The following is a 27,782-nucleotide window of genomic DNA, read 5'->3' as shown; positions in this document are numbered from 1 at the left end:
TGTGTTCCCTCTCTCGCTGGCTGTCTCTATCTCTGTCAAATAAATAAATAAAATCTTTAAAAAAAAAAAAGAATTTATTTATATTTTTTTGAGAGAGAGAGTGTGTGCACAGAGAGGGGCAGAGGGGGAGGGAGAGAAAGGGAGAGAACCCCAAGCAGACTCTGTGCTCAGCAGAGCTGGACACAGGGCTCGATCTCATGACCCGGAGATCACAACCTGAGCCAAAACCAAGAGTCAGACGCTCAACCGACTGAGCCACCCAGGCGCCCCTCTAGCTCTTTCTCTACCGACACACGGGCTACATGGTGGAGAGCAAAGGATTCTTTTTTTGTTTTTGTTTTTGTTTTCTCTTTATAACCATGTTTTGGGTTCCTACCACACGCTAGGCGCCGTGCCCGGTGCTTTACATAAACTCTCATTTGTTCCCAACAGCCCTAGGATGCGGGTTGGATTATTCCTACTTCAAAGATGAGGCAAGTGGGGTCAAGGGAAACTAAATAGCCTGCCCAAGGTCACCAGCTTCTTGGTTCACAAGTCTAATTGTCCTGGGGCGCCTGGGTGGCGCAGTCGTTAAGCGTCTGCCTTCAGCTTAGGGCGTGATCCCGGCGTTCTAGGATCGAGCCCGTTGGGAGCCTGCTTCTTCCCCTCCCACTCCCCCTGCTTGTGTTCTCTCTCTCTCTCTCTCTCTCTCTCTCTCTCTCTCTCTCTCTCTCTCTCTNTGGCTGTCTCGGTCAAATAAATAAATAAAATCTTAAAAAAAAAAAAAAAGTCTAGTTGTCCGAGCCCAAAGTCTGGTGACCCCACTCTGATATGATGCCTCCCAGGCAGGGGTGGGGGCTCACCTGGAATTTCTGGAAGGACTTCAGGGGCCCTCCTCAAAACCCTTAAAAAGGGTGTTCATATGTGCCTCTGTGCACACATATGTGCAAACGTGCATTTTCTTTTTCTTTTTTAAAAGATTTTATTTCTTTAAGAGAGAGCAAGAGCTAGCATGGGGTGGGGGGACAGAGTGAGAGGGAGAAGCAGGCTCCCTGCTGAGCTGGGAGCCCGACAACGAGAACATGGGGCTCCATACCAGGACCCTGAGATCATGATTTGAGCCCAAGGCAGATGCTTCACCAACCAGGCTCCCAAACGACGTGCATTTTCTAAGGAAAAGGGCATGGCTCTCAGCAGCTCTTCAAAGGAACTCTTGACCCAGAAAAGGCCAGAACTGCTGATGCCGAGTAAAACCCTTGGCCTTCCGGGTCAGAGTTGTTGTGCCCTTGGGAAGGTCTGGACAGGTGGTGCGTTTTAGCTGAAGGTGTGTTGGATGAATGTCGCAGGGTCTGTTTTAACATTAGCCCTTTGGCCACCCACAGCCCAGGAAGCTCACGCCCACTGCCCTGCCAGGTACCGCTCCAGGCCCCCGGAACCCACGGATCTAGGCCGCTATGCCCCGGCCTGCCCTGCCCTTTGTCTACAAGCCTGAAACACAGTGTGTCCCCCCGGGAGAGGAAGCTCTGCCAGATTCTCTTGCGGTGTGATCGCTGATCTCGGGCCCTCCCGTATCCACGGCAGCCCACAGACACCCCTCTGCCCCCAGCAAGCTGAGGTGCACGGCCACCTCCACTCACACCGGACTCCCATCGTGCTGACCGAAGGGGCTGCCCTGGCCCTGGGAGCCCCCTCATGCCAAGAGGCCCAATCAGTGGCAATAGGATCCTGGAGGGGACGCTGCCTCTCAGAGGCCTTTCCTGGGCCTCAGGTTAAGAGGCCCGGAGCAAAAGAAACAGGCTGTTGAGTGGCAGCCGCAGAGACTGGGCTCGCGCAGGTAGCGGGGAGGTGCCGGGGGCATGAGCTCCGCAGGGAGGAGGAGGGCACACGGCCTGTGGCGGGCGAGCTGGTGGCCAGCCAGTTAGCCAGGCGCTGACGTGGGCGCTCTCCCCACCTGAGGCTCTCAGACTCACACCCCACAGGATCATCGCGAGGACTTTTACCTCTACGTGAAGAGGCAGCTCTAAGTGTCTGCCCTCCTTAGGACTATGAGCTCCATCAGTGAAGCGTCTGCCTTCAGCTCAGGTCACGGTCCCAGGGTCCTGGGAACAAGGCCTGCACCGGGCTCCCTGCTCAGCAGGGAGCCTGCTTCTCCCTCTCCCTCTGCCTGAGGCTCCCCCTACTCATGCTCTCTCTCTCTCTGTGTGAAATAAATTTAAAGAATTGAGGGGCGCCTGGGTGGCACAGCAGTTAAGCGTCTGCCTTCGGCTCAGGGCGTGATCCCGGCGTTATGGGTTCGAGCCCCACATCAGGCTCCTCTGCTATGAGCCTGCTTCTTCCTCTCCCACTCCCCCTGCTTGTGTTCCCTCTCTCGCTGGCTGTCTCTATCTCTGTCGAATAAATAAAATATCTTAAAAAAAAAAATTCCTTTAAAAAAAAAAATTTAAAGAATTGAAGAAAAAAAAAAAAAAAGACTATGAGCGCCTAATCACAGCAGGGGCCTAATAATCACTGCCTGACGCCAAGGGCAAGACTTCCCAGAGGCAAAAGGAAGAGACCCAAGGGTGGGGCCTGCAGATAGCAAGACCAGACCCTGACGCCTCCCCGACCCCCAGCCCCTCACAGTACACCCAGCACTGGTCAGGCCTCACTGGCATCTTCTCCCTGCCAACAGCTCACCTAGACTCCTCTTCCAGGAAGCTCTCCTGGACTAACCCACTACTGCCTCCACTGATGGAGCCCTTTCTACCAGTCAGTTGGCCTCGAGGTGCCAGGAGCCCTTCTTGGGATGAGGGTGCTCCTGGGAGGGGTTCGACAGAGTCTAAAAGAATGGTGGAGCTAAAGCTTGGCCCAGGTGGGGGGTACCTAGCGCCAAAGCTTCTACCCTGAGGTTTATGGTCTAAGTGAGGTCAGCCAACACCCAGAGATCAAATGCAGAAGGTCATGGCTGCAGGGAACGCTCGTGTCTGCCGAGGGCCTGATCCCTCTGCACAGACTGCTCCCTCCCCTGCTCTGTAGACCGCTGGTCCTTTCCCAACTGTATACTGATACTTGGTAATACTTCATTCAAAGGCTCTCCCTAACTATCTCCTTAATGAAGTCAGGGTCCCCCACTGGTACCCCTTCAGCCCCTGCCTACTACCTTCACAGTTGTGACTGTCCTAAGGCCTGGCCCTCAGCAAATCAGCAACTCAAAATCAAGGAGTAGGGGCCCCCGGGTGGCTCAGTCAGTTAAGCGTCTGACTCTTGATTTCAACTCAGCTCATGAGCTCAGGTTCATGAGATCGAGCCCTAGGTTCTGGCTCCAAGTTCACTGACAAGTCTGCTTCTCTCCCTCTGCCCCTCCCCCCCACCTCCCAATGCACACGCACACGCTCTCAAATAAATAAATAAATCTTAAAAAAAAAATCAGGGACGCCTGGGGGCTCAGTCATTAAGCGTCTGCCTTCGGCTAAGGGCATGATCCCAGGGTCCTGGTATCGAGCCCCCCATCAGGCTCCTCTTCTGGGAGCCCGCTTCTTCCTCTCCCACTCCCCTGCTGTGTTCCCTCTCTAGCTGGTTGTGTCTCTCTCTGTCAAATAAATAAATAAAATCTTAAAAAAAAAAAAAAATCAAGGACTAACTGTGAACCAGAAATGTTTATTGCAGAAATTTGGTCACAATTCCCACTTGGTGGCCCCCGTTGAGGCTGGACTGGGTCCTCTGTCCAGGGCTGGGCAGGTGAAACAGGAAAGGGTAGAAGGAGTAACAGGCCCAGGGCCTCAGAGCTGCAAGAGGATGTTGGGGGCCAGGCTGCAGGTGAGGCCTGTACCATCCGGCTCCACATTCAAGGACTTCACTATGCCATCCTCTACCACCATGGAGAACCTGCCAGAAAGAGAGACTGGGCCAGGGATGCCTGGGTGGTACAGTCAGATTAAGCGTCTGACTCTTGTTTTCCATTTAGGTCGTGGTCTCAGCATCGTGAGATCAAGCCCCACGTCAGGCTCTGAGCTCAGCGTGGAGTCTGCTTAAGATTCTCTCTCCCTTGGCGTGCCTGGGTGGCTCAGTCAGTTAAGCATCTGCCTTCGGCTCAGGTAATGATCCCAAGGTCCTGGGATTGAGCCCCACTGGGGGCGGGGGGGGGGTCACTGCTCAGTGGGGAGCCTGCTTCTCNCCGGGGGGGGGGGGGGGGGGGGGGTCACTGCTCAGTGGGGAGCCTGCTTCTCCCTCTGCCTCTCCCCCTGCCTGTGTTCTATCAAATAAATAAATGAAATATTAAAAAAAAAATTCTCTCTCCCTCTCCCTCTGCACACTCGCTCTCTCTTTAAATAAGTGAATTTTTCAAAAGAGAGAGAGAGACTGAGATAATTACAACAGCCTGGACCTGGAGGCTGGGAATCTAGATTGAAGGGGTGGCAGGGGAACCCTACAGAGGACCTTTCTGCTTTTACCTTTTGAGCCGATGATTTCCAAAGAGAGACACCAATGAATCATCTAGTAATAAATCTGTCTCCTAAAAGGAAAAGCAGAAACAAGGCTTAGAAATTTCCAGAACAGACCAAGCCCTGCCCCCACCAGCTGCTTCCCACATTAGCCATGTCCCTCCAAGTTCCTGTGTCCAAGGCCTGGCACAGGACCATCCTATAGGGTAGGGGTTGCAGGGGTGCACTCACCTTCCCAAAGGCCCCAGTGGGGTCAGCCAAGAGCCTAACCTAAGGAGAAAAGTAAAGGTCAAAGAAAAATCCCTTGCCTGACCCCTGACCCCCCACAGGACCCATACCTCACCTTGCCTCCCGAGTTGTGAGCTCGTCCCCACTCTTCAGTTACGAAGACATCATTAACACTCAGACAGGCTATCACCTGGACCCCCTTGGCCTTCAGAGCATCAGCCTGCTCCACAAATCCTGGCAGGTGGGTCTAGGAGGGGAAACAAAGGGTCTGCAAAGGGATCATTGCCTCTGCTCTACGGCCTACCCCGGCCTACCCTTTATCTCTAGGCCCTCCTCTCACTTCCCTCTTGAATATCTTTGATCAATTAGAAATGTGTCAGCCACAGTTCCTTTTTGCCTTGGCGGCAAGGAAGCTCAGATCCAAACTTGAGTGCTCTGTGGTCACCATGAACTTCCCTTGGACGTGACTATACTTTATTTACCCGAGTATCTTCCACAGTGCCAATCACCAGCAAGATCAGTAACAGACGTTGGATTTAATTAGAATACCCTTTTCTCCTGCGTTCCTGGCGCCACCACCTTTTCACGGCTTCCGCTCTTTTCTGAACTCTCTGATAGGCTTTGTTTTTTGATTTTTTTTTTTTTAAGATTTTATTTATTTGACAGAGAGCACAAGCAGGGGGAGCAGCAGTTAGAGGGAGAGGAAGAAGCAGGCTCCCCACTGAGCAGGGAGCCCCAGTGGGGCTCGATCCCAGGACCCTGGGATTATGACCTGAGCCGAATGCAGGTGTTAACTGACTGAGCCACCCGGGTGTCCCGCTCTGATAGGTGACAGTAACTGTCACCGCAACTACATATTCTCCTTGCAAGCTGCCCTAGGACTTAGGAACAACGCAGACATGTACACAAGATTCCAAATGCGGAGTTTCAGAATGGCAGGTCTCACCTTGGAACAGCCGGGCGTAAAGGCCCCAGGGACTCCGAACAGCACCCCCTTCTTGCCCTTGAACAGCTCTGCCAAGTTCACCTTGTTCCCAGGCTCCCCTTCAAAAACCACCACCGAAGGGATGGCATCTCCCACCTAGAGGGAATGACTGACTTGGTAAGGAGTTACTTGGTTACTTTGTGAGCAAAGAGAGTGACTAGATGAGGAAATGTGGAGTTGTGAAATGGGGAGGTGTGTAGAAGCCAAGGAAAAGGCATTAAACCAGACCAGGCAGTTGCTCCTAGGGGAGCACAGCTGACAGAGTTGTAATGTCCTAACCTGTCAACGTTTCCAGAGGTCCCTCCCTGCCGCTCTCCCCTCTCCCCCCACCACCTGGTTCCTCCACATCCTCCAGGTTTCAAGGTGCCCCCTATTCCTTTTACCAGCCTGTTGGTGACAACAGAAAATGGGAGAGGAGGCCTCTCTGGGTGTCACAAGGGGCTGAGTAAACAAGGAGTGTATTTCTTACCAGAAAGAAGTGGGATAAATGGGCAGGGAAGGAGAGGCAGGAGATCTACGTGGGGGTAAGGAGGAGACCCTGACAACAGGGAGGGAAAGGACCCTGGCCAGGTCTGAGTGTCCAGCCCTCAGGAAGAGAAAAAGGGAGAGCAGCAGCAGACGGAAAGGGGGGGATAATAAAATAAAAGGCATCTCTCCAAGGGGATGGATTAGTCTACCTGGGAGTGTGAGGGTTTCATGCAGCCGAGGAGGTACACGAAGGGAGGGCAAATGAGGCACTGGGAGTAAGATTAAGCAGCAGGAGGAGGTCTCAGAAGAATGTGGAAGGGGAAGGAAGGTGGCCCCAAGAGCAGGAGGGGATTGGTCCGGGTGAGGATGAAAAAGACTCAGCAGAAGCGTGGGAATTAGCCACGGGAGAAGTGGAACGGGGGAGACACAATAGGGGTGTTAAGAGAAAACACTGGGGGGGGGGTGCAGAGCCACAGGGTGTTGCTGAGGGGATGAGGGAGAACTGCGGGGTGAACGTCCGGCAGGGCGGACAGGGGTCCGGAGAGCAGGCAGGAGGGTGATTCTCCCCAGGCAAGCGGGACGGAGAGCACTGGGAGGAGCAGCGGGAAGGGAGTTCAGGCCGGGCCCCGCCAGCGGTCACCTTGATTGGGGCCATGGCTGAGGCGGCGCTTCTGAAACCGTGGGCCCCGCCAAGCGTCCACTCCTGGCCTCGTTGCCGGCACCCGCCTGCTCTCGACGCCGCCGAAACTGCAGACTCGACGACAGTAGCACGGACGAAAAGCGAGCCTGGCAGACGACTCAGAACACGGTGCGGAAAAAGCTTCATGCCGATCCCAGAACGCACGATCGCCCCGCCCTCACCTCGGTGCCCCGGCGGGTGCCCTCCCCGAAAGGCGGAGCCGCGGCCGTGCCCGCCCCCGGCAAGGCTCCTCCACTGCGCAGCCGTAGGGGCGCGTGCAGGGGCGGAACTTCTGGGGCGCTCGGCTTATTTGCATTTGGGGCTGGACCCCCGGCGCAGTAACGGATGGGCGGGGCTTTCGGCAGACGCGCAACTAGTTTGCGTACAAGAATGGGGCGTCGCTATGGTGGTGGGCAGAGTTTACGGATTCCTGCAGTGTTTCCTTAACCGGAAGCGAGGGGCGGGAGACGATGGCGTCTGGCGCCTGTGTAGGAGAAAAACGCTTATTTTGCATTTAACGAAGGCCCCTGCATTGCGGCTGCTTTACATATGATGTACACTGCGTGATTTGTAGCGAACGGACACCACTGGGCCTGAGCCGTAGTCCTCTCCCGCCGGGGCGCTTCCGGTAGGAGCGCGTGATGCCACCACGCTTTTCAAATACCTCTACTCGGGTTAGCACGAGAAGTTCCAGCCTGTCGCCACTTCCGCTCCTCCGAGACGTCCAATAGGACGGAGACTGGAGCGGCCCCGGAAGTGACGCAGCGGAGTTTCGGCCTCCTTCCGGTTCCGGCCCGCTGAGAGCGCGTTTTGGCGACATGAAGCTGCTTACCCACAACCTGCTGAGCTCGCATGTGCGGGGGGTGGGGCCCCGTGGCTTCCCCCTGCGCCTCCAGGTATCGGACGGGGGCAGTCTCGCGCCCGTCTCCTGGGCGGAATAGGGGAACCAGGCTCCTGTCCCTAACAAAACCCCTCCGCCCCGCAGGCCACCGAGGTCCGCATCAACCCCGTGGAGTTCAACCCCGACTTCGTGGCGCGTATGATACCCAAGGTGGAGTGGGCGGCGCTTCTGGAGGCGGCGGATACCGTGAGGACCCTCCCCCAAGCCCGCGCTCATCCTGGGGGGGGGGGTGTGGTCTCATCGCAGGCCCTTGCCCCAGGCCGGGGAACCTGTCCTCGGAACAAGGGGTGGGATGCCCGGAGCTGACGTAGGCCTTTGCCCACAGCTGCATCTGGTCGAGGTGCCCAAAGGGCCGATTGAAGGGTATGAGCATGATGAGAAATTCCTGAGGCAGATGCACCACGTGCTGCTGGAGGTGAGAACCGGCCCATCGCTTGCTTCCCTGGCCGGTCACAGCCGGAGGCTGCCAGTGCTCAGCTCTATTCCCTCCCCCTTCCCCGCAGGTGGATGTGCTGGAGGGCACCTTGCAGTGCCCAGAGTCTGGACGTCTGTTCCCCATCAGTCGCGGGATCCCCAACATGCTGCTGAGTGATGAGGAAACCGAGACTTAATTGTGCCAGGCACTAGTTTTCCAGTCTGGAACCGTGAATGTTCTTGTTTATGTATATTCTGTTTCCTACATTTGTCGTGTATCCCCAGACGTTGACCCAATGATAGACGAAACACAGTGTTCTTGAGCTCGATATATTTCTTTTTCTCATTAAAGGTTCAAAACCAAAAGCGGTTTCTCTTTGCAGCAAATATACATTAAAATAGAGTCTCTGTACAGCCAAAGGCTCTGGGCCCTGGCTTGCCCTATGTCCCTGCACCTCCCTGGCCAAACCCAAAAATAAATATAGTGTTATTGCTCTGCAGGGCATAGAGGCAGTGCTCTCCCTACCCCCTGAGGAGGCTGGGTGGGAGCTGATGGGGGGCCCTGGCCACCCCAGGGGTCCAGGGGCTGGAGCCTGCTTGGAGTTATTGCTTCAAGGGGGGGCAGTAATGCCCAATGCAAATGATGAGGAGAGGAGCGAAGGGGGCAGGGGCCTTTGCTCTCCAAATCCCCCTCTGCTCTGGAGAGGGGGTTGGATTAAGCAGCAGCAAAAGCATCACCCATTGGGAGACTGTGGCCTCCACTCCCTTCCCTCCCTGAGATCAGGCTTCTGCCCCCCCCCACACGTCCCCTGCAGCCCCCTATGGCTTCCGCAAGGCCCCCCTTAAACTCTGGGGGCACATTATGGCTTGCAAGGGGCAGCACTGTGCCCAGAGCCTGGGCGCACACATTCCCAGCTTCTAAGACCCCCTGGGAGGGGGGGAGGGGAGGGCGTAGGGCCTGCTCCCAGGGGCTGATGGTATTGCCCTGGCCCTGCCAGCAGGCTGTGGCACTGCCCAGACCCCAGCTCTGCCCCTTTGGGGCTGACCCCATACTGGGCGGGTCCTGCCAGCACCCCCACCCATGCCCACCCCTTGCCTCAGTCCATCATGGCCTCGAGCATCTCCAAGAACAGCTTGTGCATGGGCACCTTGCCCTCCAGCTTCACCCCATAGAAATGGGCCAGCACTTTGCCCGCCGTCTGGCGAAGGAGCGGTAGTGTGAGCAGCAGCCTGCCCGCCCGCCGCCGCTCAGCACCCCCTCCGGGGCCCGCCCGGCCTGCTTCATACTCCAGCAGGGCCTCGTGTAGAGCTTCTCGCAGCTGCTCCACAGCCTCGGCATCCTCAATGTGCACAGAGTCTGCAAGGAGAGGAGAGAACGCTGTGGACGCGACCGTCTCCGGAAAGGCAGAGTCCACACCTGCTTGAGCGCTGTTGGATGGGGCCTGAGGAGGAGCCAGACAGATTTGAGGGGCTGACTGAGGCACCACTCACGGCTCCTGCCCATGAGCCAGCCCCCCCTTCTCCCTCAACCGTGGCCGCTTTTGATCCTCCCCACCTTCGCTCCCACTAAATGGTTCCCTTTTCCATGTAAAGATGGCCCTAGAGCTCGAAATCCTACCTGCAGTTCCTGGGTCTGCCCTTTCCTTCTTTGGGACTTTCAACAAGTCACTGTTCTTCCCTAAGCCCCAATTTTCCTTGTCTGCCAGAGGAGACTGCCACCGTCGGGGATACAAAGTGAAGGGTCTCACGGAGACTCCATTGGTGCCCCCCCCCCCCGGACTCACCTGAATTGGCAAGGGCCAGGGCCTTCAGCAGGACATACTCCTCGCGCTCCAGCCTCAGGGCCTGCAGTCGCCGAACCAGCTGCAGCAGGGCAGCCCCCAGCTCCCCCAGGCCAGCCGCGCGTGCCCCCTCTTCATCTAGGACCAGGTCCTCCGCGAAGGCCAGCTCATCCTGCAGCGGCAGTGAGCGCTGGGCCACACCCAACACCAAGACCTCCATCCATACGCTCTGCAGGACTGACATCTGGTCAGACAGTGACAGTGACGAGAAGCCTGGAGGGTAGTGGGAAGCAGACCTGGATGAACGAGTTCGCCAGAGCCAGACCTGGCCTGCAGAGGGAAGCCCCGGGTCACCTGGGCCCTTTACCTGGGATGCTCTTGGCCCAGCTGATGGTGACCACAATCTCTCGGTCGAAGAGGTCACAGAGGGTAGCCACGGCTGGGAGGTGTCCATCAGGGCCCGCGGGGTCGGGCATGGCATATAGCTTCTCAGGCTCAACCACCAGCAGGTGGGACACCAGTGCATTCACAGGGGCTGCAGGGACAGGTGGAAAAGGCACTCGAATTCATCACTTTGCAGGCCCCTTCAGGGTCAAGCATCTTCCCCAAATTAACCCCCACCCCACCCCGCCACGGCCTTCCTAATACCCACTGGCCAGCCAGAGACACTTCTCTCCAGGAAGGGCTCCCACTGTCTCCCAGGGAAACCCAAGTCCACAGACAGGTTCTGAGTGTGAGAAAAATCCCGGTCCCAGGTATACTACTCAGGGACTGATAAAAAGGGTATCTTCAAAAATACCCCTTCAGGGAAATGTGAATAGACGAAGGGCAAACTGGGATCCCAATGCCCACGCTATCCGTTCTGGGTGACTAACACCTAACGGGCCTCTCATGTCCCGGCCCCATCCCAACCCTAGAGCTCCCAGGACCCACAGCCCTCTCACCGGTTTTCCGAGGGCCTCCAGCTACTGCCAGCGGTCCAGCAGGGAAGGAGCCTGGGAAGGGCAGCGGGTCCACCTCCGGCCGCCGCTTATACTTCTGTCGCCCACCTCGGACACGGTCCAGACGTACTCCTTGAATTGCAGGACAGGGCTGTGTCCATGGGGCTGGGGGTGGCTTGCTCTGCGGAGCTCTCCTACCCAGTCTCTTCCCCCAGAACGCCCCAGGCCCCGCCCACCCCAGCCCCGTGCACCCAGGCCCAGCGCTCACCCTCCTTGAGCATGCCCACCCGCAGGCACTTGGTGAAGCGACAGGCCTGGCAGGCCTTGCGTCTCCTCTTGGTGATCTCGCACTCGTTGGAGGCCGGACAGCTGTACTCGATGCTCCCTGCCAGGAAGAGGCAGGGCTCCAGTGGCGGCCTCCCAGGGCCCGGAGGGGGCCCAGAAGACGGGAGAGCACTGACTCGCCCCGGGTTAAGTGCAGGTCTGGGGAGAGGGGGAGCACGCTGAGTGGGGCAGGGAAGCCCGGGACGGTGAGAGGAATGGCCTCTGGGCTGGGGGCTCCTGACTAGGCCAGGGAAAGCAGGGACCAGGGGAGTCAGGCTATCTCTGCCCCAAGCCTCTTGTCAAGCCACATCTCTGGGCTCTTCTAACCCCGTCTGTTCTCATCAAGGGCCACAGCAGCCTGTTTCGCCACATGCAGTGGTCCATTCTCGTCCTCGTCTCACTTGGCTAAAGGAGCATCTAATGCCGTGGATTAGGTCCTGCTCCCACAAACACTTGGACACGTCATCCTTTGCCTCTAGGACACCACCTTCTTCCTTACTGGCCACTAGGTCATTTCTGTGCAACCCCACACACTCCTTCCATCGAAGGACCGACCCCGGGGCTGCCCTTGGACCTCATCTCCGACTCACTCCTTGGTGAGCTCACCAGTCGTGGGCCTTCACGTTTCTATCGATAGAGCTGCGTGAACTCTAGACTCATTTTCCACTGCCTCAGCATCGTGCAGGTCTAGAAGGTGTGGCAAACTTCACCTGTCCCAAATGGAGCCCACAACCTGCCACTCCAAGCCTACAGAACTCCGTTTGTCTAGTGGCTCAAGCAGAAATCCAGAAAATATCTTTGATTCTTCTCTTACACCCAAATCCAACCCATCAACGAGGCCTGGCGAGCTTTACCTCCTCCTCTGTCCAGAAGCTGACCCATTCTGCCCTGCGCCTGCCCCTGCCCCTGCCCGGGTCACCATCACCTCACCTTCTCACTGGCCTCCTCCTCTGTCCTTTTCTCCTTCAGTTAATGTCAACACAGGGACCAGGACAACCCATGCAACCCAAGTCAGGTCCTGTCCCTCCCCTGCTCCAAAGCCTCCAGTGATGTCCCTTCTCAGAGTAAAAGCCCAAGTACCCCCCGAGGCCCGTGAGGCCTCCAGTCCCTAGCTTTTCAACCTTTCTAACATCCCCTCACACTGCTCCAGCCCAGCCAACTCAGTGTTCCTCACACAGACCCCAGGCTCAGGGCACACTGCTCCCTTACCTTCTTCTGAGCTCTACTCCCTGTCACCTCAGAGAGGCCCTCCCTGGCCCCGCTGTGAGAATGTCGGGGGCCCCTGTACAGACTTCTCCTGCCGCTTGCCTTGCCTGACAGTTTCTCATCAGCTCTCAGCACCCTGAGCCACCACACACGTACTTAGTTATCTTATTATCTGTCGTCCCCCTTTAGCGTCTGCTCCGTAAGGGCCAGGACTGCCGAACGCCAAGAACAGGGCCGGTAGGTAATGGCAGCTCCTAACTGGCTGAATGAACACATGGTGGCCCTCCCAGCCTCACAGGGCTACTGCAAGGCCTGAATGACACATCCACCCAACACGGCCTTGGCACATTTCTCCTATACCCTATATTCAGGCCTGTGCACGCAGCTCAAAACACCTCCTCCGAGAAGACCTCCAGAGCCTCCAAGCCAGCCAGGTTCCTTGGCACACAGCCTGCCCTCCCCCTCCAGCACTCAGAACAGCTGCACTACAACAGTTTTGTGCAATTCACTGTTTTCTCTCTCCCCTCTGCTAGAACATAAACGACTTAGTCCCAGCTACGTCTGCATGCCTGGAACAGGGGTCAGGACAGCAGAGCACAGGTCTGTGAAGAACAAGGGCTCTGGAGCCTTTCTGGGGCCCATCCTGACACTATCTCTTACTGTATGACCTTGGGCAAGTCCTGTACTTGAGCCCCCAATCCCTCAGTTTTCCCATCTATAAAACCGGGATAAAAACAGGACTTGCTACAAAGACGGCTAGTAAGAATGAAAGGGAATGTCGAGGTAACATGTTCAGTACGGTTCACAGCACCCAGATGCTCAATAAATGATTGCAATCTATGGCTAGGGCTCAATAAAGATCTGTCAATGGAGTCAACAGAGAATGAAGGGGTCCAGGGTGGGTGGGAGAAGCCTGGGCCTGAGCCTGTTAGTTCACTGGCCTTCGGAACCATTAGAGAGCACAAACGGTCCTAGAGCAGTGGGTGTTGGCCAAATCAAAACCCACTGCAGTGTCACAATCAGTTGGGAGGCATCTGTCCGAAGTTCAGTTGTAAGTAATACGCAGAGGCAGCAGTCAGCTCTGGACCTAAATCAACCCAAGTTCAAATCCTGCTTCTGCCATTTTCTACCTGTGGAACTTGAACAAAGTTTTAAAAATCCTCCTGGGCCTCAACTACGGTCACACCACTGGCACCTGACGGGCTGCTGGGGGAGGAAGAGATCACGAATGTAGAGGGCGCGGTGCCTGACACGGGGTAAGCTCTCAAGAAATGTTCTCCAAAAGTATATGTTATGGCCCCAAAGTAAGCAATGTTCCTATAAAAATGTAAGTAACAGGCACATGCCAAGTATTCCTTCTTACTTCTATCTTGCTCACTCATGTTTTGGGATGTGTTCCTGAGTGAGAAGAATTCAGGGGGTAACAGCCTTTTTAAAGTCAGGTGCTGAGATATGACGTAACCCCTCTCAGTTACCCATGAAAACCTGCCTTGCACTGGTGCTGCTTTGGGGAAATCCGCCAAAGGGCTGGGGCGGGGGGGGGGGTCTACGCTGCTGAGAGGTCAGCAGCTGCCAGAAGCAAGAACAAAGTTTAGAAGCAGACAAAGGCTGCCTCAAATTTTTCAGAGCCACTGCAGAAGGTGCTAGGCCTCTAGTACCCAGAAACCTAGGCTTCCTGAGTTCTCTCTCACATCCCACATCCAAGCCATTAACACACCCTTGTGGCTTTATTTAACTTTTCAGGGAAACGGCACTCCCAGGAGGGAGGAAGAACTTGGGAACTCCCAAGTGGTACCGCAGCAGTCTGGGGGCCTACTGCCACCAGGCAGTGCACCCGTCGGGTAGCGCTAGGCCCAGAGGGCAAAGAGCACAGGAGTTCGGTGGGGCTCACCCTGGATGGTCCTCTTGAAGAAGGCTTTGCAGGCCTCACAGGACGCCACACCATAGTGGTAGCCGGAAGCCACATCCCCACAGACCAGGCAGAGGCGTTTGGGCAGGGAGCTGAGCACCAGCTTCCCACCACCCTGCTCGCCAGGCCCAGCCCCCTCCCCATCCTCCTCTTCCTTGTGGCCTGGGAGGCAGCGGGTGGGAGCTGGGCCAGGGGCCAGGGCCACGGGGGGCTCGGTCTCGGTCTCCGAGGAACCCTTTGGGCTGTCAGGGCTGGCTGGCTCTGCCTTGATGTAGAGAGGCTCAATGCCCACCACTTGGCTGGACATGGCGCTGGTCACCTGCAGGGAGAGACCTGTCGGGTCACAAGGAGACACTGGGATGGGGGATGGAGACACAGTGCCACCCTGGTTGCCCAACCCCGGGCCTAGGGCCAGGCTTCCAGGCTCATGGAGGGGGAGGGAAGGGGGGCAGAGTCCAAAGAAGGGCTGCCCATGAAGAGGCCCCCCCAGCTGTTGCCATGGGAACAGAGTCTCCAAAGCCTCCAGGGCCAGTAACTGACGGCGAGGTCTCCCACTTGGGAACCTGGGGGAGGCCTGGAAACTCCCTACTCCCACCCCGGCCAGGGAGCAGGGTAACCTTAGTCCCCAGGTGACCTTCAACCCCATCTGGAACCCCAGCCAGTAGCGAGATACCTCTCAATTTTCTCCAGATTTTGGGGACCTTGATGATTTCCCCCTCACCTGGGTATCCTCCATTCAAAAGCGTGAACCAGGCACACAAGGGCAGGTGGTGGGTTCACACTCTCCCACTCACCTGGGTCCGCATCTGTCCTCACTGCTCACACATGCTTACTCTCTGCTGGGCGCTTCCATGCTCTCACACATGGCCTTCCCGAAGCCCCAGCTCTCACTCACACACTCCTCCCGAAGTGCACAACCCATAAACAAAGTCACACTCCAAGCTCACAATCACACACACTCGCTCACAATCACAGACTCACTCCCAAACACACGCACTCACCATGCCCCCACAGAGACCCACACGCACACGCACAGACCCTTGTGGAAACACATTCAGAGCCTTTCACACCTGACACACCGCCCCTCCTGCCCCTGCATGCCAATCCCAGGCCCACCCGAGGACACAGCTCCACCTCCTTACACCCCACCCCACCCCCCCAACCCCCGCCAGCACAATCACTCTTACACTCCAGCTGCCGCAGAATCCTCCACCTCAGGGGCGCCCCGCCCCCCCCAACCTGCGCACACCTACGGAAAGTTGCCTAAAGTTGCTGCGCCTCCCCTCCCCCTCCGCCCGCAGGGGACCTCTATCAGGTTATCAGGAAGTAAATGGGGAGCGCCAAGGAGGAGGAAGTTCTCCCCTGCCGGTGCGATGACCTTTGACCCAGAGAGGAGGGTGGCCCAAGGCCCCTTCGAGCGCCCCCACGTGGTCTTCAAAGCCCCTTCTCCGACAGGGAACCCTCCCTATCTTCCACCCAGGCCCGCCCCTGGGACTTCGACTTGCTCCAGGTGCCGGATTGAACCCTGCCCTGGGACTGGATTCGAGGCCCAAGCCTGACCCTGGCCAGGACCTGCAGCCCGAGCCAGAACTGGCCCCTGTCCCAGGCCGACGCATTAAGACCTCAACACGGGATCCCGCCCGGACCCTAACCCCGTCTGGCCCTGGACCCGGTCCCAACCGTGACCCGGGGCCGGACCCCGCCCGGAGCCCGCCCGCCTCCCAGCCGCGCTCGCACATGGCCCCCGCGCCCCGCCCGTCCACCCCCCCAGCGGCGCTCCCCTCCGCCCCCGGACCTGGGGCTCCGGCAGGGCGGGCGGGCAGGCATGGGGGCCGAGCGGCCCGGAGCGCCGGGGTGAGCCTGGGGCCGCGAACGGCCCCTCCTCCGCCGCCTCCTCGGGCCGCACCGCCCCGCCGCGCCGCGTCCCCTCACTCGGCGGCGCCGCCGGCGGCTTGTAGGACACAAAAGGACATCGCGGCCGCTTCCTACTCTGCTTCCTCCAGCTGACAGCGGGGGTGGGGCCGGCCGTGCGCATGCAAAGCAGGGGGCGGGTCTCGGCGCCCTATGCTAATCAGACAAGCGGGGTGGGCAGCGCCTGCGTGCCGGGACCAGTCGGGGCGGAGCCAGCGAAGCCAGAGGCAGGTCCTTCATGAAGGTCCCGCCCATCGCCGCCGAGCCGGAGCGGCGCACTCGCGAAGGCGGTGGCCGAGGAGGCGGGGCCAGAGGAGACTTGGTGAGGCTCCGGGAGGGGGTTGGAACCAGGAGCGCTCTTACGTAACGAAGGAGGCGGGGCGCGCTGTGCGCGAGGGAAGTGGGCGAGGTGGCTCGGTGGCCGCAGTTGCGCGGCAAGGGAGAAGGCTAACATATGTAAATGAGAGGGCGGGGCAAGCGGAGAGGTTAGTGTAACTGCATATGCATGAGGGGCGGGGCCTAGCAAGCCCAAACTTGAGCGGAGGCACTACCCCTTTACCTTCTCCTGCTTCCCCCAAGATTACACCATCGGGGCACTTGGACCGCAGATCCAATATCCCCACACAGCTGCTGGACCCGGGGTGGGAGAAGCAGGCATAAAACATGCAAGAAGTCCTGGATTTCGAGTCCCTGGAAGGCGGAGCCAATAGGGCCTGGATGGAGAACGCTCAAGGTCACAGCGGTGACCGAGTGAAGGTCACGGGGAAAGGCGGGGCCACGTGCGTCCGCCTCACGCGGGCAGCCACGCACTGAGTCACCGACCGTGCACAGAGTCTTTTATTTCTCTAGGATTCAAATTCCGCGTGGACAGGGTCGGGCTTGGGTCTGGGGACGGGACAGGGGTCGGGGCCTGGAGTCGGGCTGTCTGTCTCTCAAGCCCGAGCCCGAGGCGGTGCTCTCAGTGCCCCAAGATGTTCAGCCTCTTGCTCCGGCGCCTCTTGAGCCCCTCGATGCATCCATGCAGCTGCTTGGTCAGGAAGTGGTCCCGGCCAATACCTGACCGGTAGCCTAGAGGGCAGAGCTCCGCTCAGGGCAGTGAGCAGGGGCATGGCCTCCCCAGCAGCGGTGCTGCACGTGAGATCGGAGGAACCCCGGGTGATTTGGGGTAGCAGGAGCGCTTGGCACTCGGGTCTGTGTTAGTCTGGGAAACTTTGGATCTCCATGGTGCTGGCCCTTGACAGTTTTGTTTTTGTTTTTTTTAAAGGTCAAGTCATACACCTGTACTCCCCACAGATGGGGGGTGTGGGGCAGGGTGAGAGTGTTCAGGTGGAGCATGGGTGAGGGCAAAGTCAGAGTGCTGCAGGCCTGAACTAGGACAGTGGTAGCTGGCAGCTCTGAGGACACCTCCTGGACCACCCACTCTAAGCTGTTAGCCTGCATCCCTGCCTTATATTACAAGCAGGGCAAATGAGGGGACTTTGACCCAAATTATCCAGAGGTTCCTCACAGCACCGAGGGACGGAGCCAAGGCCACATAAGGACTGTCATGCCCACTGAGGAGTGGAGAAACAGCTTTAGAAAAGCCATCAGTTACGGGGGGGCTGCACTAAGGCTGGAACCCAGGCCCCTGACATCACCTCACGCTCTCCCCACTGGGTGTCCCTTTGCCCAGTCCCCCAATTTTTTACGTTTGGTAGGGCTCCTGGAATACTTGTAGGTGGGTAGGGAATCTGACAAGGCAGACACATCCTGAAACCCCACTCCCAGAGGCCCAAGCCCTGCAAAATCCCCCAGGGTCTCTTGTGGGAGCTGGGGGAGGGGCTCACTCCGGAGGGCTTTGGTGAGGATTTCCAGAGCTTCATTCTCCATGAGTTCCATCAGAGGCAGTGGCAGCTGGAGAGGCAGCAAGAGGCTCAGATGTCCCAGGGACCCCAGCCCTGCCCCAAGCTGAAATGCCCCACCTGCTCCCTCTAGCCCCAAGACCCCCCAACCAACCTGCCTGCCCCTCCACTCTACAAACCACCCTCGCCCCTTCACGTCTGCAACCCCCAACTTGCCCATCCCCACCCTGCTAAAATCCCCAGTCTCCCTGGGTACTTCTAACCCTGTTCTGCTGCTCCATCCAGTAGGCTCGATGGGGTGTATGCTTCAAGATATTGAGCGATGATGACTCTGAGGAAGATATTTCTGGGAAAAGAGAAAAAGAGAGATCAGTCATCTGCAGACTGCTGGGTCTTCCCTGGGCAGGCTTGTGGTGACAGGGGAGTGGCCTTCAGAGACCAGCTCCAGGTGCCGTCTTGTTGTGAAACAACAGTCTGGGACATTAGTTTACTACCCTGGGCTTTACTGTCCCACCCACCAAGGTTCCAGTTCTGACTACCCCATTAGGTGAGGCTTAGGAGCAATGACTGAAAATTTCTGACCCTCAAGTTCTTCATTTGTCAAATGGAGTAATAAGAATAGCCCCTTATGGAGGTTGTGAAGTTTAAGGTGATCCTGCAAAGGAAGCCCAGTGCCTGGCACACAGCAAGCACTCAATAAATGGCATTACAATATTGTTATCTGTTTCAATCCAGCAATGTAGGGACTGGGGGTTGGGGAAGTCCCAGACAGTGCCCAGCAAGAAGTAGGTGCTTAAAAGTTGTAGCCAATGACTGAGTGAATGAAAGACAGACACTTCCTCAACGACAGCAAATCCATACACAAGGAAATAACTCCCTCCTCTCAACTATCCCAGTGATTCCGTTAAAAGCATGGGTCCTACCACGCTGCCTTTGCGCATTTTCGCAGGTGTCTCTCGGACCTGGCGTGCCGTGGCCACAGGACCTCGTACGCCGCCTACCCAGTAGGGGGCGCTCCAATAATGTCTGGTCGATTTAAAGCGTAAAAGATGAACGCTGGCGCCCGTCCCGGGAAGGGAATCCTGGAAACGGATCCTAGAGCTTCCCCTTCCACCCCCCACTTCACAGCAACAGATATTGAGGTCCTGGCCATCCCCCCCCCCTGCCCTGTGGATACCCACAACCCTGTGACGCCACACTGACCGGTGTCGGGCTTGGAATCGACGTCCTCCTCTTCCTCTAAACGGCTTCCCAGGGAGCCGGCCCGACGCAGCTCCAGCTCCAACAAGGAGGGCTCGTTCAGATCCTCCTGTCTGAAACTGTCCTTGTCCTCTCCGTCGTCCCATTCTTCCCAACTACCATCCGAGTCGCGGGGGGCCTTCTGATTGTACCACCGGCGAGACTTGGTGCCGCTGCTGCTGCCCTCCACGTCCGAGTCCTCGCCGACCCTGGACCGCGGCACATTCAGGTTCGGCTGCGACAGCGTGGCTCTGGTCCACAGATTCCGGATGTCGTTGTCTGGGCTCGATATGTCTGAGCCATGGCTGCCCAAAGACGCCTGTGGGCCACATACAACGAGGGAAGCCAAGGGCCGCGAGGAGTTGGGAAGGAAAGGAAGAGCAGGCTGGGGACGTCCCTCCGTCGAGTCGGCTCAGGGGGGCTCGTTGGGAGCTGCCCCGGGGCCAAGGCTGAGGGAGAGAACAGCCAGGGACCCAGGCTGGACCCAGGCTGGGGGCTCACAGCGGGAGGGGGTCCGGGAAGAGTTCTTACTTTGTAAGGCTTTTCCTCCATGGTTCTGCCCCAACGGACCCAGTCGCCACAGGCCTCGGGGCGAGGAGCAAAGGGTCACGCTCCAGGAGCGGGGAGGGGCAGAATCCCGTTCCCGAAGGGTGCTGCGGGGGTCGCGAGGGAGAGTTCCATCTACAGCCCCCCACGTTAGACGCCATTCTCTCTCCCCCATCCCCACCGCCCGGCATCTGCGCTGAGGTTGGAGACGCACAGAACACCTTGGCACATTCCTATTCCGGATCCTACCCGGTAGCCTCCCGGCGGAGACACGGGCCCAGGCGTGGGGAGGAGGGCGCGGCCCGGGGGTCACTGGAGGCCTGGCTTGCCCCGGAGGTGGCCCGACGCAAGCACTCCCACACCCACTCGCGTCCCCGGAGCGCGCACGCCCGCAGCGGTGCAAACTGTTTTCGTTTATTGATGCAGGCTTTTGAGGCACAGTCGTGAGGTGTGAGGGACGGGCCCAGCCGGGACAGCGAGACAGAAAGCCGTGGGGGTCTGCGAATGGATGAAGTGAGGAGAGGGCCAGGAGCGGGGGCGGCACCCGTGGCCTCCTCCGCAGGCCTCAGTCTGGTCGAGAGAGGCCTCTTTGGTCAAACAAGCAGAGCATGCCGGGGAGAGCGAAAGAGCGAAGCCCTTTGAGAGGCCCGGGCAGGGGGGCCTGCCCCTACACCGGCACGCCTTTTTCCCGCGGGCGCCCCGAGCCCCGCGGCCGCGCCGGCTTACGGGGAGGGTTAGGGGGGCGGCGGCGACCCCGTGGCGCGCGGGGCAGCGCGCAGCCGCGCTCGCTCTGCGTGTCAGAGGACTCGTCGATGAAGGCCAGGTTCTCGCTGGGGTAATCCAGCGCCGAGGCCGTGGGCGGGGTGGATGGGGAGGACGGAGAGGGCGGCTCGGCCTTCGCGGGGAGCGGGGACGGGGACCTGCCGGCGGGCTGCGCAGTACACGGCGGTGGGGGCAGGAGTGGCCGCTCCTTCTCCAGAGGCGGTGGTGCCGTGGGCCCGACTCGCTGGGTCACCCGCGCCGTCACCGTGCCGGTCCAACTGGCGGCCTGCGCCGTGAGGCCGCCCATCTGCGCGAGGAGGAAAGGCAGTCCTCGCCCGCGGGTCCTCCTCAACTGCCTCTGTAACCCCGGGAGGCTACCCTTCGCCAATCAGACACGGCCCCTCTTTTCCTCCCGGTCCCCCTGTCTCAGCCCGCCAGAGCGCGGAAAGGCTCGTCACCCAGCTACACACCCTCCTCTCCTCCATCCGAACCTAAGAGCCCTCTTCTCCAGGAGCTTTTCTAGAAAGCCCTGGGTTTATTTCAGCTATCCTTCCCGTGCCCCCTGGAGACCTTTGCACCTCTCTAGAGCTCCTCGACCGGCGCGACCAGTTGGGTCACACAACATAGGTCGCCCAGGTAAATGTGAATTTCAGATAAACGACAAATAAAATTTTAATATATGCATATCCCTCCCATGCAACATTTGGGACATAACTTACACTCAAATATGATCCACTATTTATCTGAAAGTCACATTTAACTGGGCTTCCTGCTTTTTGTTTTGTTTTGTTCTTTTCTAAATCTCACAGCCCTAGCCATGAGAACAGAGATGGAGTCATCCGCAAACCGGTCCAAGTTTAACCCTTTGTCCCTGGGCCGGGTCCACTTGGTGGGGGTGGGGGGCACTCCGTCCCTGCTTCGAGAAGCCCGCACTCGAGAAGGGAGACTGACTGATGAACCCGCTGCTAGGGTGGAGCGCGCCAGCGGCACAGCTCAAGCGCAGCGCCGACCCAGGGGCGCCTACCTCTGCCCGAGTGCGGCGGGACACTACTCGCAGCCAGTTTCCGATGGTGGTGAGTACGGAGGCGAAGTAGGCCAGGCCGAGCAGGATCCAGAACCACACCAGCGGCTGATAGGCTGCGTTGCTCTGGTTGGGGCTGGCGCCTGGGATACCACCGGGGAGGCCAGAAAGATGTTGATTGTGGGGCAGGCTTTTACCCTGTGAGCTCCTGATTCACTGCCCCTCTTCCCAGCTCAGTGAGTGGATCCGCCTCTCCAGGGCAATCAGTGGGTGTGTGCTAGAGTGTGTGAATGCATGCAAGATGAGTGTGCATGACTTGAAGGTGTGCTAGATACAAAGACGCGAGTGAGTGTGCTCACATGCAAAAATGTGAGCATATGGAAGGGGTGCACATATATAAGAATGTGGCACGTGTGAGGGGTGCACTTAATATATGTGTGAGCATGCATCAGGGTGCAGGCATGCGAGAATGTAAGGGCACACGAGGTGCTGCACCCGTGCAAGAACGTGCAGGTGCATCCCGTGAGGGCGTGTAGGTATCGGAGCAAGTGCCTGTGAGTGCACACACCACAAGGAATTTGGAGGGAGACGCAAGAGTGCAGGGCCCCTGGGCAGGAATAGAGTGGATAGGGAAGTGCAGCGCAAGAAAGGTGGCCTCACCGGCCACATAGTCCCCGAAGCCCACCGTGGTGAGCGTCACTACGACGAAGTAGATGGCCTCCAGCTTGCTCCAGCCCTCCACATAGCAGAACACGAACGTGGGCGTGAGGACAAAGAGCAGGCAGCCGATCAGCAGGAAGAGCACCGCCGAGAGTATTCGCACCAGCCCCGGTGGCACATGCCACTTCTGCAGGGAGTGGCAATGGACAGGAAGGACCCAAGGCATCGCCAAAACCTCTAGGCACACCCCCCCACACCACCGCCTCCAGGATCCTGTGCGCGAGGCTTCCGCGATCTCGAGGCCCACTCTCTCGTGCGGGGCGCGGACGTAGGGAAGGGTAACCCGAGCTCAACGCGAGGGTGCTCAGGACAAGGAGCAGCTCACCAGGAAGATGGCTTCGATGTGACCGATGCCGCGGCGCAGAGAGGAGCCCAGCCGGTCCCCGACCCCCGCCAGCAGGATCCCGAACAACGGGATCCCCACCAGCGCATAAAAGATGCAGAAGAGACGCCCGGCATCTGTGCGCAGGGCTGCGTTGCCATAGCCTGGGCAGAGGGGCCGTGCGGGAAGTCTAGGGGCTGCTTGCCCCCCACTTCCTCCCTCTGCACCTTCCCCCAAGAGAAAGCCCAGCGGCCCCTTGCCCCCCTCCACGTGCCCAGTCCCCTTCCCCACCGATGGTGGTGATGATGGTGCCTGAGAAAAAGAAGGCGCTGCCCAGGTCCCAGACTGAGTGGTTGCTGTTACTGGTCGCGTTGATGGCAGGGTCCGCACCCCCTCCCAGGGCATCAGCCACATCCTGCAGGACAAGGTGCAGAAGGAGGAACCTCAGCCCTTCCCAACTGTCCTGCCCAAGCCCCTGGCCCTCCAGTCTGGAGAGTGGTGTCCTCCCTCTCCCTCCCAGTTCTCCCCTTCCCTCCTCTTCCTGAGGGCAGTCCCTCAGAGTAGACACTGCACGTTGGGTGGCCCAGTTTTGTTTGACCTCCACGTTGTTTTAGAAACATTTTAGTTGGGACACCTGGGTGGCTTGGTCCGTTAAGCGTGGGACTCTTGTGGGACTCTCGATTTCGGCTCAGGTCATGATCTCAGGGTCAGGATCTCAGGCTCAGCGCTCAGCGGGGAGTCCGCTTGGGATTCTCCCTCTCCCTCTCCTTTGGTCCCTTCCCCCCACCCCCCTCCTCTTGCACATGTTCATGCTGGAGTGCTCTTTCTCTAAATAAATAAATCTTTTTTTTAAAAGGATTTTAGTTATCTGCGTTAATTTCACACAAAAGATTTAGTTATCTGCGTTGATTTCACACAAAAGATTTCAAGTTTACAAAGGTCAGGAGCATGGACCTGGACCAGACTGCCTGGGTTCAAATCTTGATGCTGTGTGACCCCAGGGCAAGTTAACTCTGTGCCTCAGTTTCTGCCTCTATCAGGTGCAGGTGATGACGCTAGCGCCTACCTCAGACAGCTGTGAAGAGTTAAAGTAAGCTCTGTGCATCTGTTAAGTTAGTCCCAAGTAGTGATCATGCCCAGTGTTCCAGCTTTCCACAGACCCCACCACTCCCATCGCCCCTAGGAAAGCTGAGTTTGAGTTCCTTGCCTTAGCAAATCTGATGGAAGTTAGGGACCCTTTCTCCAGGAAGGTTCACATGCCATCAAATTGTGTACCCAATATCGGAAGGCTCCTGGACACACAAACCCCCACCCATCCTGTTGAAGTCCAAGCCAAATCCTGTGTTACACAGTAAGTGCTCAATAAATAGGATTAAATGAATGAAATGGCCATGTGTCTACCCCTCTTGCCACCTTGCAGGTCCCTTCAAGACAGAGTCTGTGTTTTGAGAGTGTCTGCCTTCAGTGACAGAGATCAGAGCACAATGGGGGGTGGGGGGCAGAAGGGCCCTTCCCCAAGGAGCACAGAGCCAAGGCACAAAGGCAGTGGGGGAGATCAAAAACCACATTCTTTCTCTCCAACTGCAATTCTCATTAGCAAGACCCATTCCAAATTAATCTTCCTGAAGTGACTGCCCCAAATCCTCCATAGCTCCCTGCTGTCGCAGCATAGAGTCCAAACTCCCAGCCCAGCATCTCAGCCCCTTTTCAAACTATTCCCCACCTCCCTTTCCCCAACCTTGTCTCCTGGGGCCCCCACTTGAAACCCAAGTTGCAGTGACCTTCCCCCCATATTTTCTGAGATGATCCCATTTCCTGTAATAGTAATTCTTAAATGAAGCCAAGAAGTGAAATGTATGATTAAAGTGATTTAAATTTTATTTTGCAAGACTTTTCCAATAAATTCACTACTTAGAGAGGAAAAAAATCTCTCGTCATCCTGTGTGTTCTAATTTTTGCTTCGAATGACTAGGCATCTGCTAAATCCGAGTTCTGCAAAACACTCCGTGCTTTCCAACTTCCACGCCTTTGCCCATGCTGTTCCTCTGCCTGCAGGTCTCTTGCAAACCAATCACACATCTCTAAATTCAACATGTCTCACCTGCCTCATTTCAACTACCAGCTCCTCCCAAAGCCTCCCCCCCACCCCCTCATCTCCCTCCTTGCCCCCAGCACCTAGCTCAGGGCCCAGCATACAACAGGTGTTTAACAAAGAAGGAAGCCAGGAAAGCTCTCTCTCCACTGAATCCTACAGTGATCTGTCCCTGGATCTGTCCCCCTCATCCCAGTGACATCTTCTAGGGTATAGCCTGCATCTGTTCCACCCCCATAGCAATTTCCCTGCTCACCCTACGGTGTATTAGCACAGCACCTAGCACACAGTAGGCACATAATTGCTGCAGGACTGCCTAGTTGTGGAAGAGAAAGCAGGTGACGCCCACACTTCTAATTTCTGCCCTTCCTTTTCTTCTTTTTTTATCCAGGAAAAAAGCATTTACATCGTGAAGATAAAATAGGTCAGATTCCCTCCCTCCCCCGCTCTGCCCTGTGGTCTGGCTAGACACATTCTCCTGCCCAGCCCTCTCTGGGCCTCACTGGGCATTCTGGAAGTGTCAGAGACACGCCAAGTCGCCTGTGTCCTGGCCCCACCCTGCCCTCATCTCTGCTCCTGGTCCTGCCACCTTAGGAATCAGCTGGAACACTGAGGCCTCCATGCCCCTGGCTCCTCCCTCCAAAAGAACAGGCAGGGAAGGAGGGGTACTCTTCCATAAAATAATAAACATCAATTTATTAGAGTTAATCCTTGGGGTTTTTATGTGATAGTGACTCAGAAATCACAGAAGCAACAAAGGTGCTTACCTGACAGCACCCCCAGAAGGCTGAAGCCCAGCACTTTCTTTAGTCACTGAACCAAAGCTGAACCCCCCTTGACCTGCCCTTCCTCTAGCCTCCTCAGCATAAGCATGTGTCCTGGGGAGAAGGGGTGCTTAACCTGGTATCCATGGTGGCAGGCTTAGGAGATCCTGGAACCCTCTGAATGTGTCCCTCTGACACCCTCTGAAACCACCGGGATATAAGTGCATTTTTTCCAGGGGGCGGGGGACTGTTCAAAGTGTGCTTGGGCATCTCCAAGGCATCTGTGACTCCAAAGTAGAGAAACCAGTGTAGGGTCGCCAAATTCAGTAAATAAAAATACCGCATGGGATGTATTTATTTTTTAAAAGCATTTCTTGTTTAGTGGCTAAAATTCACCATTATCCAGGCACCCTGGATTTCATGCGGCAACCCGGAACCAGTGTGTTATGCCTGTGAAAATGTAACATATTTCCTGTGCTCCAGCCATGTATTCATTTCTTCCTTCACTCGTTCCTTCACTCAAGCACCATCACATCACCCTGAAGGAGACAGTCCAGGAGCTCAGCACAAGGCCAGGAAGAGCAAGGCAGACAAATGCCCCCATGGCCGCCATATTGAAAGCACAGAGACCTGGATCCCAGCCTCTGCCCTGCACCCCTCAGCTGCACCCTGCCCTCACCGGGTGCCAGTCTGGAGTAGGTAACCCAGCGCAGAGCCCCACTGGCATGCAGCACTTTTGGGAGGGAGGGGGTGTCATGGGTGACTGCTGAAGGGGCTCCTGCCCACCCACGCACCTTGATGAAGAGCCCCAGGTCCTGGTCGCTCACACATGGATGGGCCCTCAGGAACTTCTCTCGGACCTCCCCCAGCTCCCTCTGGGCCTGCTGCTCGTGGGGCTGCTCCAGGGCCTGGAACACCAGGGCACCGGACACCAGGTAGAGCAGGACCAGCGCCAGCAGGGCCAGGAGTGTGGTGCTGCGCATGGCGCGCCCAGGAGCCCGGCCAATTCCGCCACCCGCCTGGGGGGGCCGGGCAGGGGGCTCCTGGGGAGCTGCGGTCACTGTGGGTAGAACCAGGGATGCTGGGATCAGTAACTTAGCCTGAGCCCCCCCCACGCCCTCCTCCTCCAGCCCCGACGCACCCAGAGGTCCTTGGAGCCCCCAGCCAGACTGCCTATAGATGTCCTCTCTTCATATCCCTCTGCCAGGACACTTGGTACCAGGGCACACCCAGTCCCCCACTTCTGTCCTCCCCCTTACCTCCATTGCCCGGCCCTCAGCCCCTGTCCAGGGACTCCAGGACTAAGAAGAGAAGAGGGCACCGGGAAGGGAAAGGAAGGAGAGTGGAAGGGGGAAAGAGAGACTGAGCCTGCGGAGGGACCGGCAGGGCGAGCAAGAAAACGCCGGCGGGGGGGGCCTGGAGGGGGCGTGAGGAACCGCCTTCCGAGCAGGAGGCTGAGGGGGCGCGGAGGCGCGCGAAGGGGAAGCGGGAGCAGAGGCCAGTCGGCGCAGGGCGGGGACGGGGATGGTGGGTCCCTGCTCCTCCGCCGCGGCTGCGGCAGCATCTTCGCGCTTCTCTCCCCCCTCCCGCCTCTCCCCGCTCCGCCGCGACCCGCCAGGGGCCGGGCGGGTAGCCTCCGGGGTCTCCCAGCAACCCGCCGGGTTTTCGAGGAACCCAGGGGCGGGTCCCGATCGTTGCGCAGAGGCGAGGCCGGGCGGGGTGGGGGGGGGAGGGTGCCCCGTTCCGGGAAGGAACGGGGCGGGAGCGACCAGGGCCGGACCCGGGGCAGCATCCTCCGGGACAGCCATCAGCCCCCCCCGGGACCGCGGGCGCCGGCGCCCACGCGCACACATGCCGGCACAAAGACCCGCTCGCCCACGCTCCGCCCTGCGGCTCCCGCCCGCCCCGCTGCCCCACCGCACGCACACACTCCACCTGCACACTCCCCAGACTCACGGGCACACCCGGACCCCCGGGGGCGTGCGCGCCGCGCGGAGGCACCCCAGAAGTCCACGCGCACGTGTGCACACACTCCGGTCCACACACCCAGGCCGCCGGGCCACCGCGGAGCGCCCACCACCCAGACACACTGCACACCAGCCGTTCGCTCCCACCGCCTCGCGAGTCTTCAACGCTGACGCCTGGGAGCTTGCGGGCGGCGGGACGCGCGGCCGCACGACTCCCAGAGGCGCCCACGCGCGGGAGGTGCGCGCCCCGCCCGGCCGGTCGCCCCCAGCGCACCCCTCCCTGCCGGGGAGTCCCGCACTGCCTCCCGCGTCAGCCCCGCACTCACTGTCGGCCCCGCTGCGGCTGCGGCTGCGGCTGCGG

At 58.3% G+C, this 27,782-nt stretch overlaps 5 protein-coding genes across 6 annotated transcripts in view; 1 reads left to right on the top strand and 4 right to left on the bottom strand.

The window, feature by feature from the left end:
• Positions 1 to 3,595: 3,595 nt before the first annotated feature.
• PRDX5 (peroxiredoxin 5) lies at positions 3,596 to 6,977 on the bottom strand. The gene is made up of 6 exons (XM_002916664.4): positions 6,722 to 6,977; positions 5,575 to 5,709; positions 4,744 to 4,875; positions 4,632 to 4,670; positions 4,410 to 4,471; positions 3,596 to 3,843 (listed from the first exon to the last, which is right to left on the bottom strand). The coding sequence occupies exons 1-6, from the start codon at positions 6,905 to 6,907 to the stop codon at positions 3,738 to 3,740; spliced, it is 660 nt and encodes a 219-aa protein (XP_002916710.1). The 5' UTR covers positions 6,908 to 6,977; the 3' UTR covers positions 3,596 to 3,737.
• Positions 6,978 to 7,501: 524 nt separating this feature from the next.
• Positions 7,502 to 8,441, top strand: TRMT112 (tRNA methyltransferase subunit 11-2). The gene is made up of 4 exons (XM_002916665.4): positions 7,502 to 7,656; positions 7,746 to 7,847; positions 7,987 to 8,076; positions 8,165 to 8,441. Exons 1-4 carry the CDS (start codon positions 7,579 to 7,581, stop codon positions 8,270 to 8,272), a joined length of 378 nt encoding a protein of 125 aa, XP_002916711.2. The 5' UTR covers positions 7,502 to 7,578; the 3' UTR covers positions 8,273 to 8,441.
• On the bottom strand, positions 8,392 to 16,250 carry ESRRA (estrogen related receptor alpha). 2 transcript variants are annotated; one of them, XM_034645586.1, is made up of 7 exons: positions 16,032 to 16,250; positions 14,219 to 14,555; positions 11,066 to 11,182; positions 10,801 to 10,929; positions 10,224 to 10,391; positions 9,860 to 10,129; positions 8,392 to 9,432 (listed from the first exon to the last, which is right to left on the bottom strand). In XM_034645586.1, exons 2-7 carry the CDS (start codon positions 14,541 to 14,543, stop codon positions 9,173 to 9,175), a joined length of 1,269 nt encoding a protein of 422 aa, XP_034501477.1. In that variant the 5' UTR covers positions 14,544 to 14,555; positions 16,032 to 16,250; the 3' UTR covers positions 8,392 to 9,172. The 2 variants fall into 2 exon arrangements, with proteins under 2 accessions (XP_034501477.1, XP_034501478.1); XM_034645587.1 differs by lacking the exon at positions 16,032 to 16,250 and adding an exon at positions 15,424 to 15,938.
• A 575-nt stretch (positions 16,251 to 16,825) lies between these two features.
• On the bottom strand, positions 16,826 to 19,823 carry CATSPERZ (catsper channel auxiliary subunit zeta). The gene is made up of 5 exons (XM_019796925.2): positions 19,759 to 19,823; positions 19,192 to 19,546; positions 18,252 to 18,334; positions 17,974 to 18,040; positions 16,826 to 17,215 (listed from the first exon to the last, which is right to left on the bottom strand). Exons 1-5 carry the CDS (start codon positions 19,777 to 19,779, stop codon positions 17,106 to 17,108), a joined length of 636 nt encoding a protein of 211 aa, XP_019652484.1. The 5' UTR covers positions 19,780 to 19,823; the 3' UTR covers positions 16,826 to 17,105.
• Positions 19,824 to 20,424: 601 nt separating this feature from the next.
• The window catches only part of KCNK4 (potassium two pore domain channel subfamily K member 4), a 9,162-nt gene continuing 1,804 nt past the window's right edge, over positions 20,425 to 27,782 (bottom strand). Inside the window, exons 2-7 of the mRNA XM_034645590.1 lie at positions 26,249 to 26,514; positions 22,890 to 23,013; positions 22,602 to 22,762; positions 22,217 to 22,403; positions 21,560 to 21,699; positions 20,425 to 20,842 (exon numbers count right to left, since the gene is read on the bottom strand). Of these exons, the coding sequence (XP_034501481.1) occupies positions 20,441 to 20,842; positions 21,560 to 21,699; positions 22,217 to 22,403; positions 22,602 to 22,762; positions 22,890 to 23,013; positions 26,249 to 26,437 (1,203 nt within the window). The 5' untranslated portion in view covers positions 26,438 to 26,514 and the 3' untranslated portion in view covers positions 20,425 to 20,440. The remainder of the gene's footprint in view (positions 20,843 to 21,559; positions 21,700 to 22,216; positions 22,404 to 22,601; positions 22,763 to 22,889; positions 23,014 to 26,248; positions 26,515 to 27,782) is intronic.

Source organism: Ailuropoda melanoleuca, chromosome 16, assembly GCF_002007445.2.
Source record: "Ailuropoda melanoleuca isolate Jingjing chromosome 16, ASM200744v2, whole genome shotgun sequence".
In the NCBI taxonomy this organism is placed as follows: domain Eukaryota; kingdom Metazoa; phylum Chordata; class Mammalia; order Carnivora; family Ursidae; genus Ailuropoda; species Ailuropoda melanoleuca.
The sequence above is the reverse complement of the archived record's forward strand: the minus strand, read 5'-3'. Positions and strand labels throughout refer to the sequence as shown.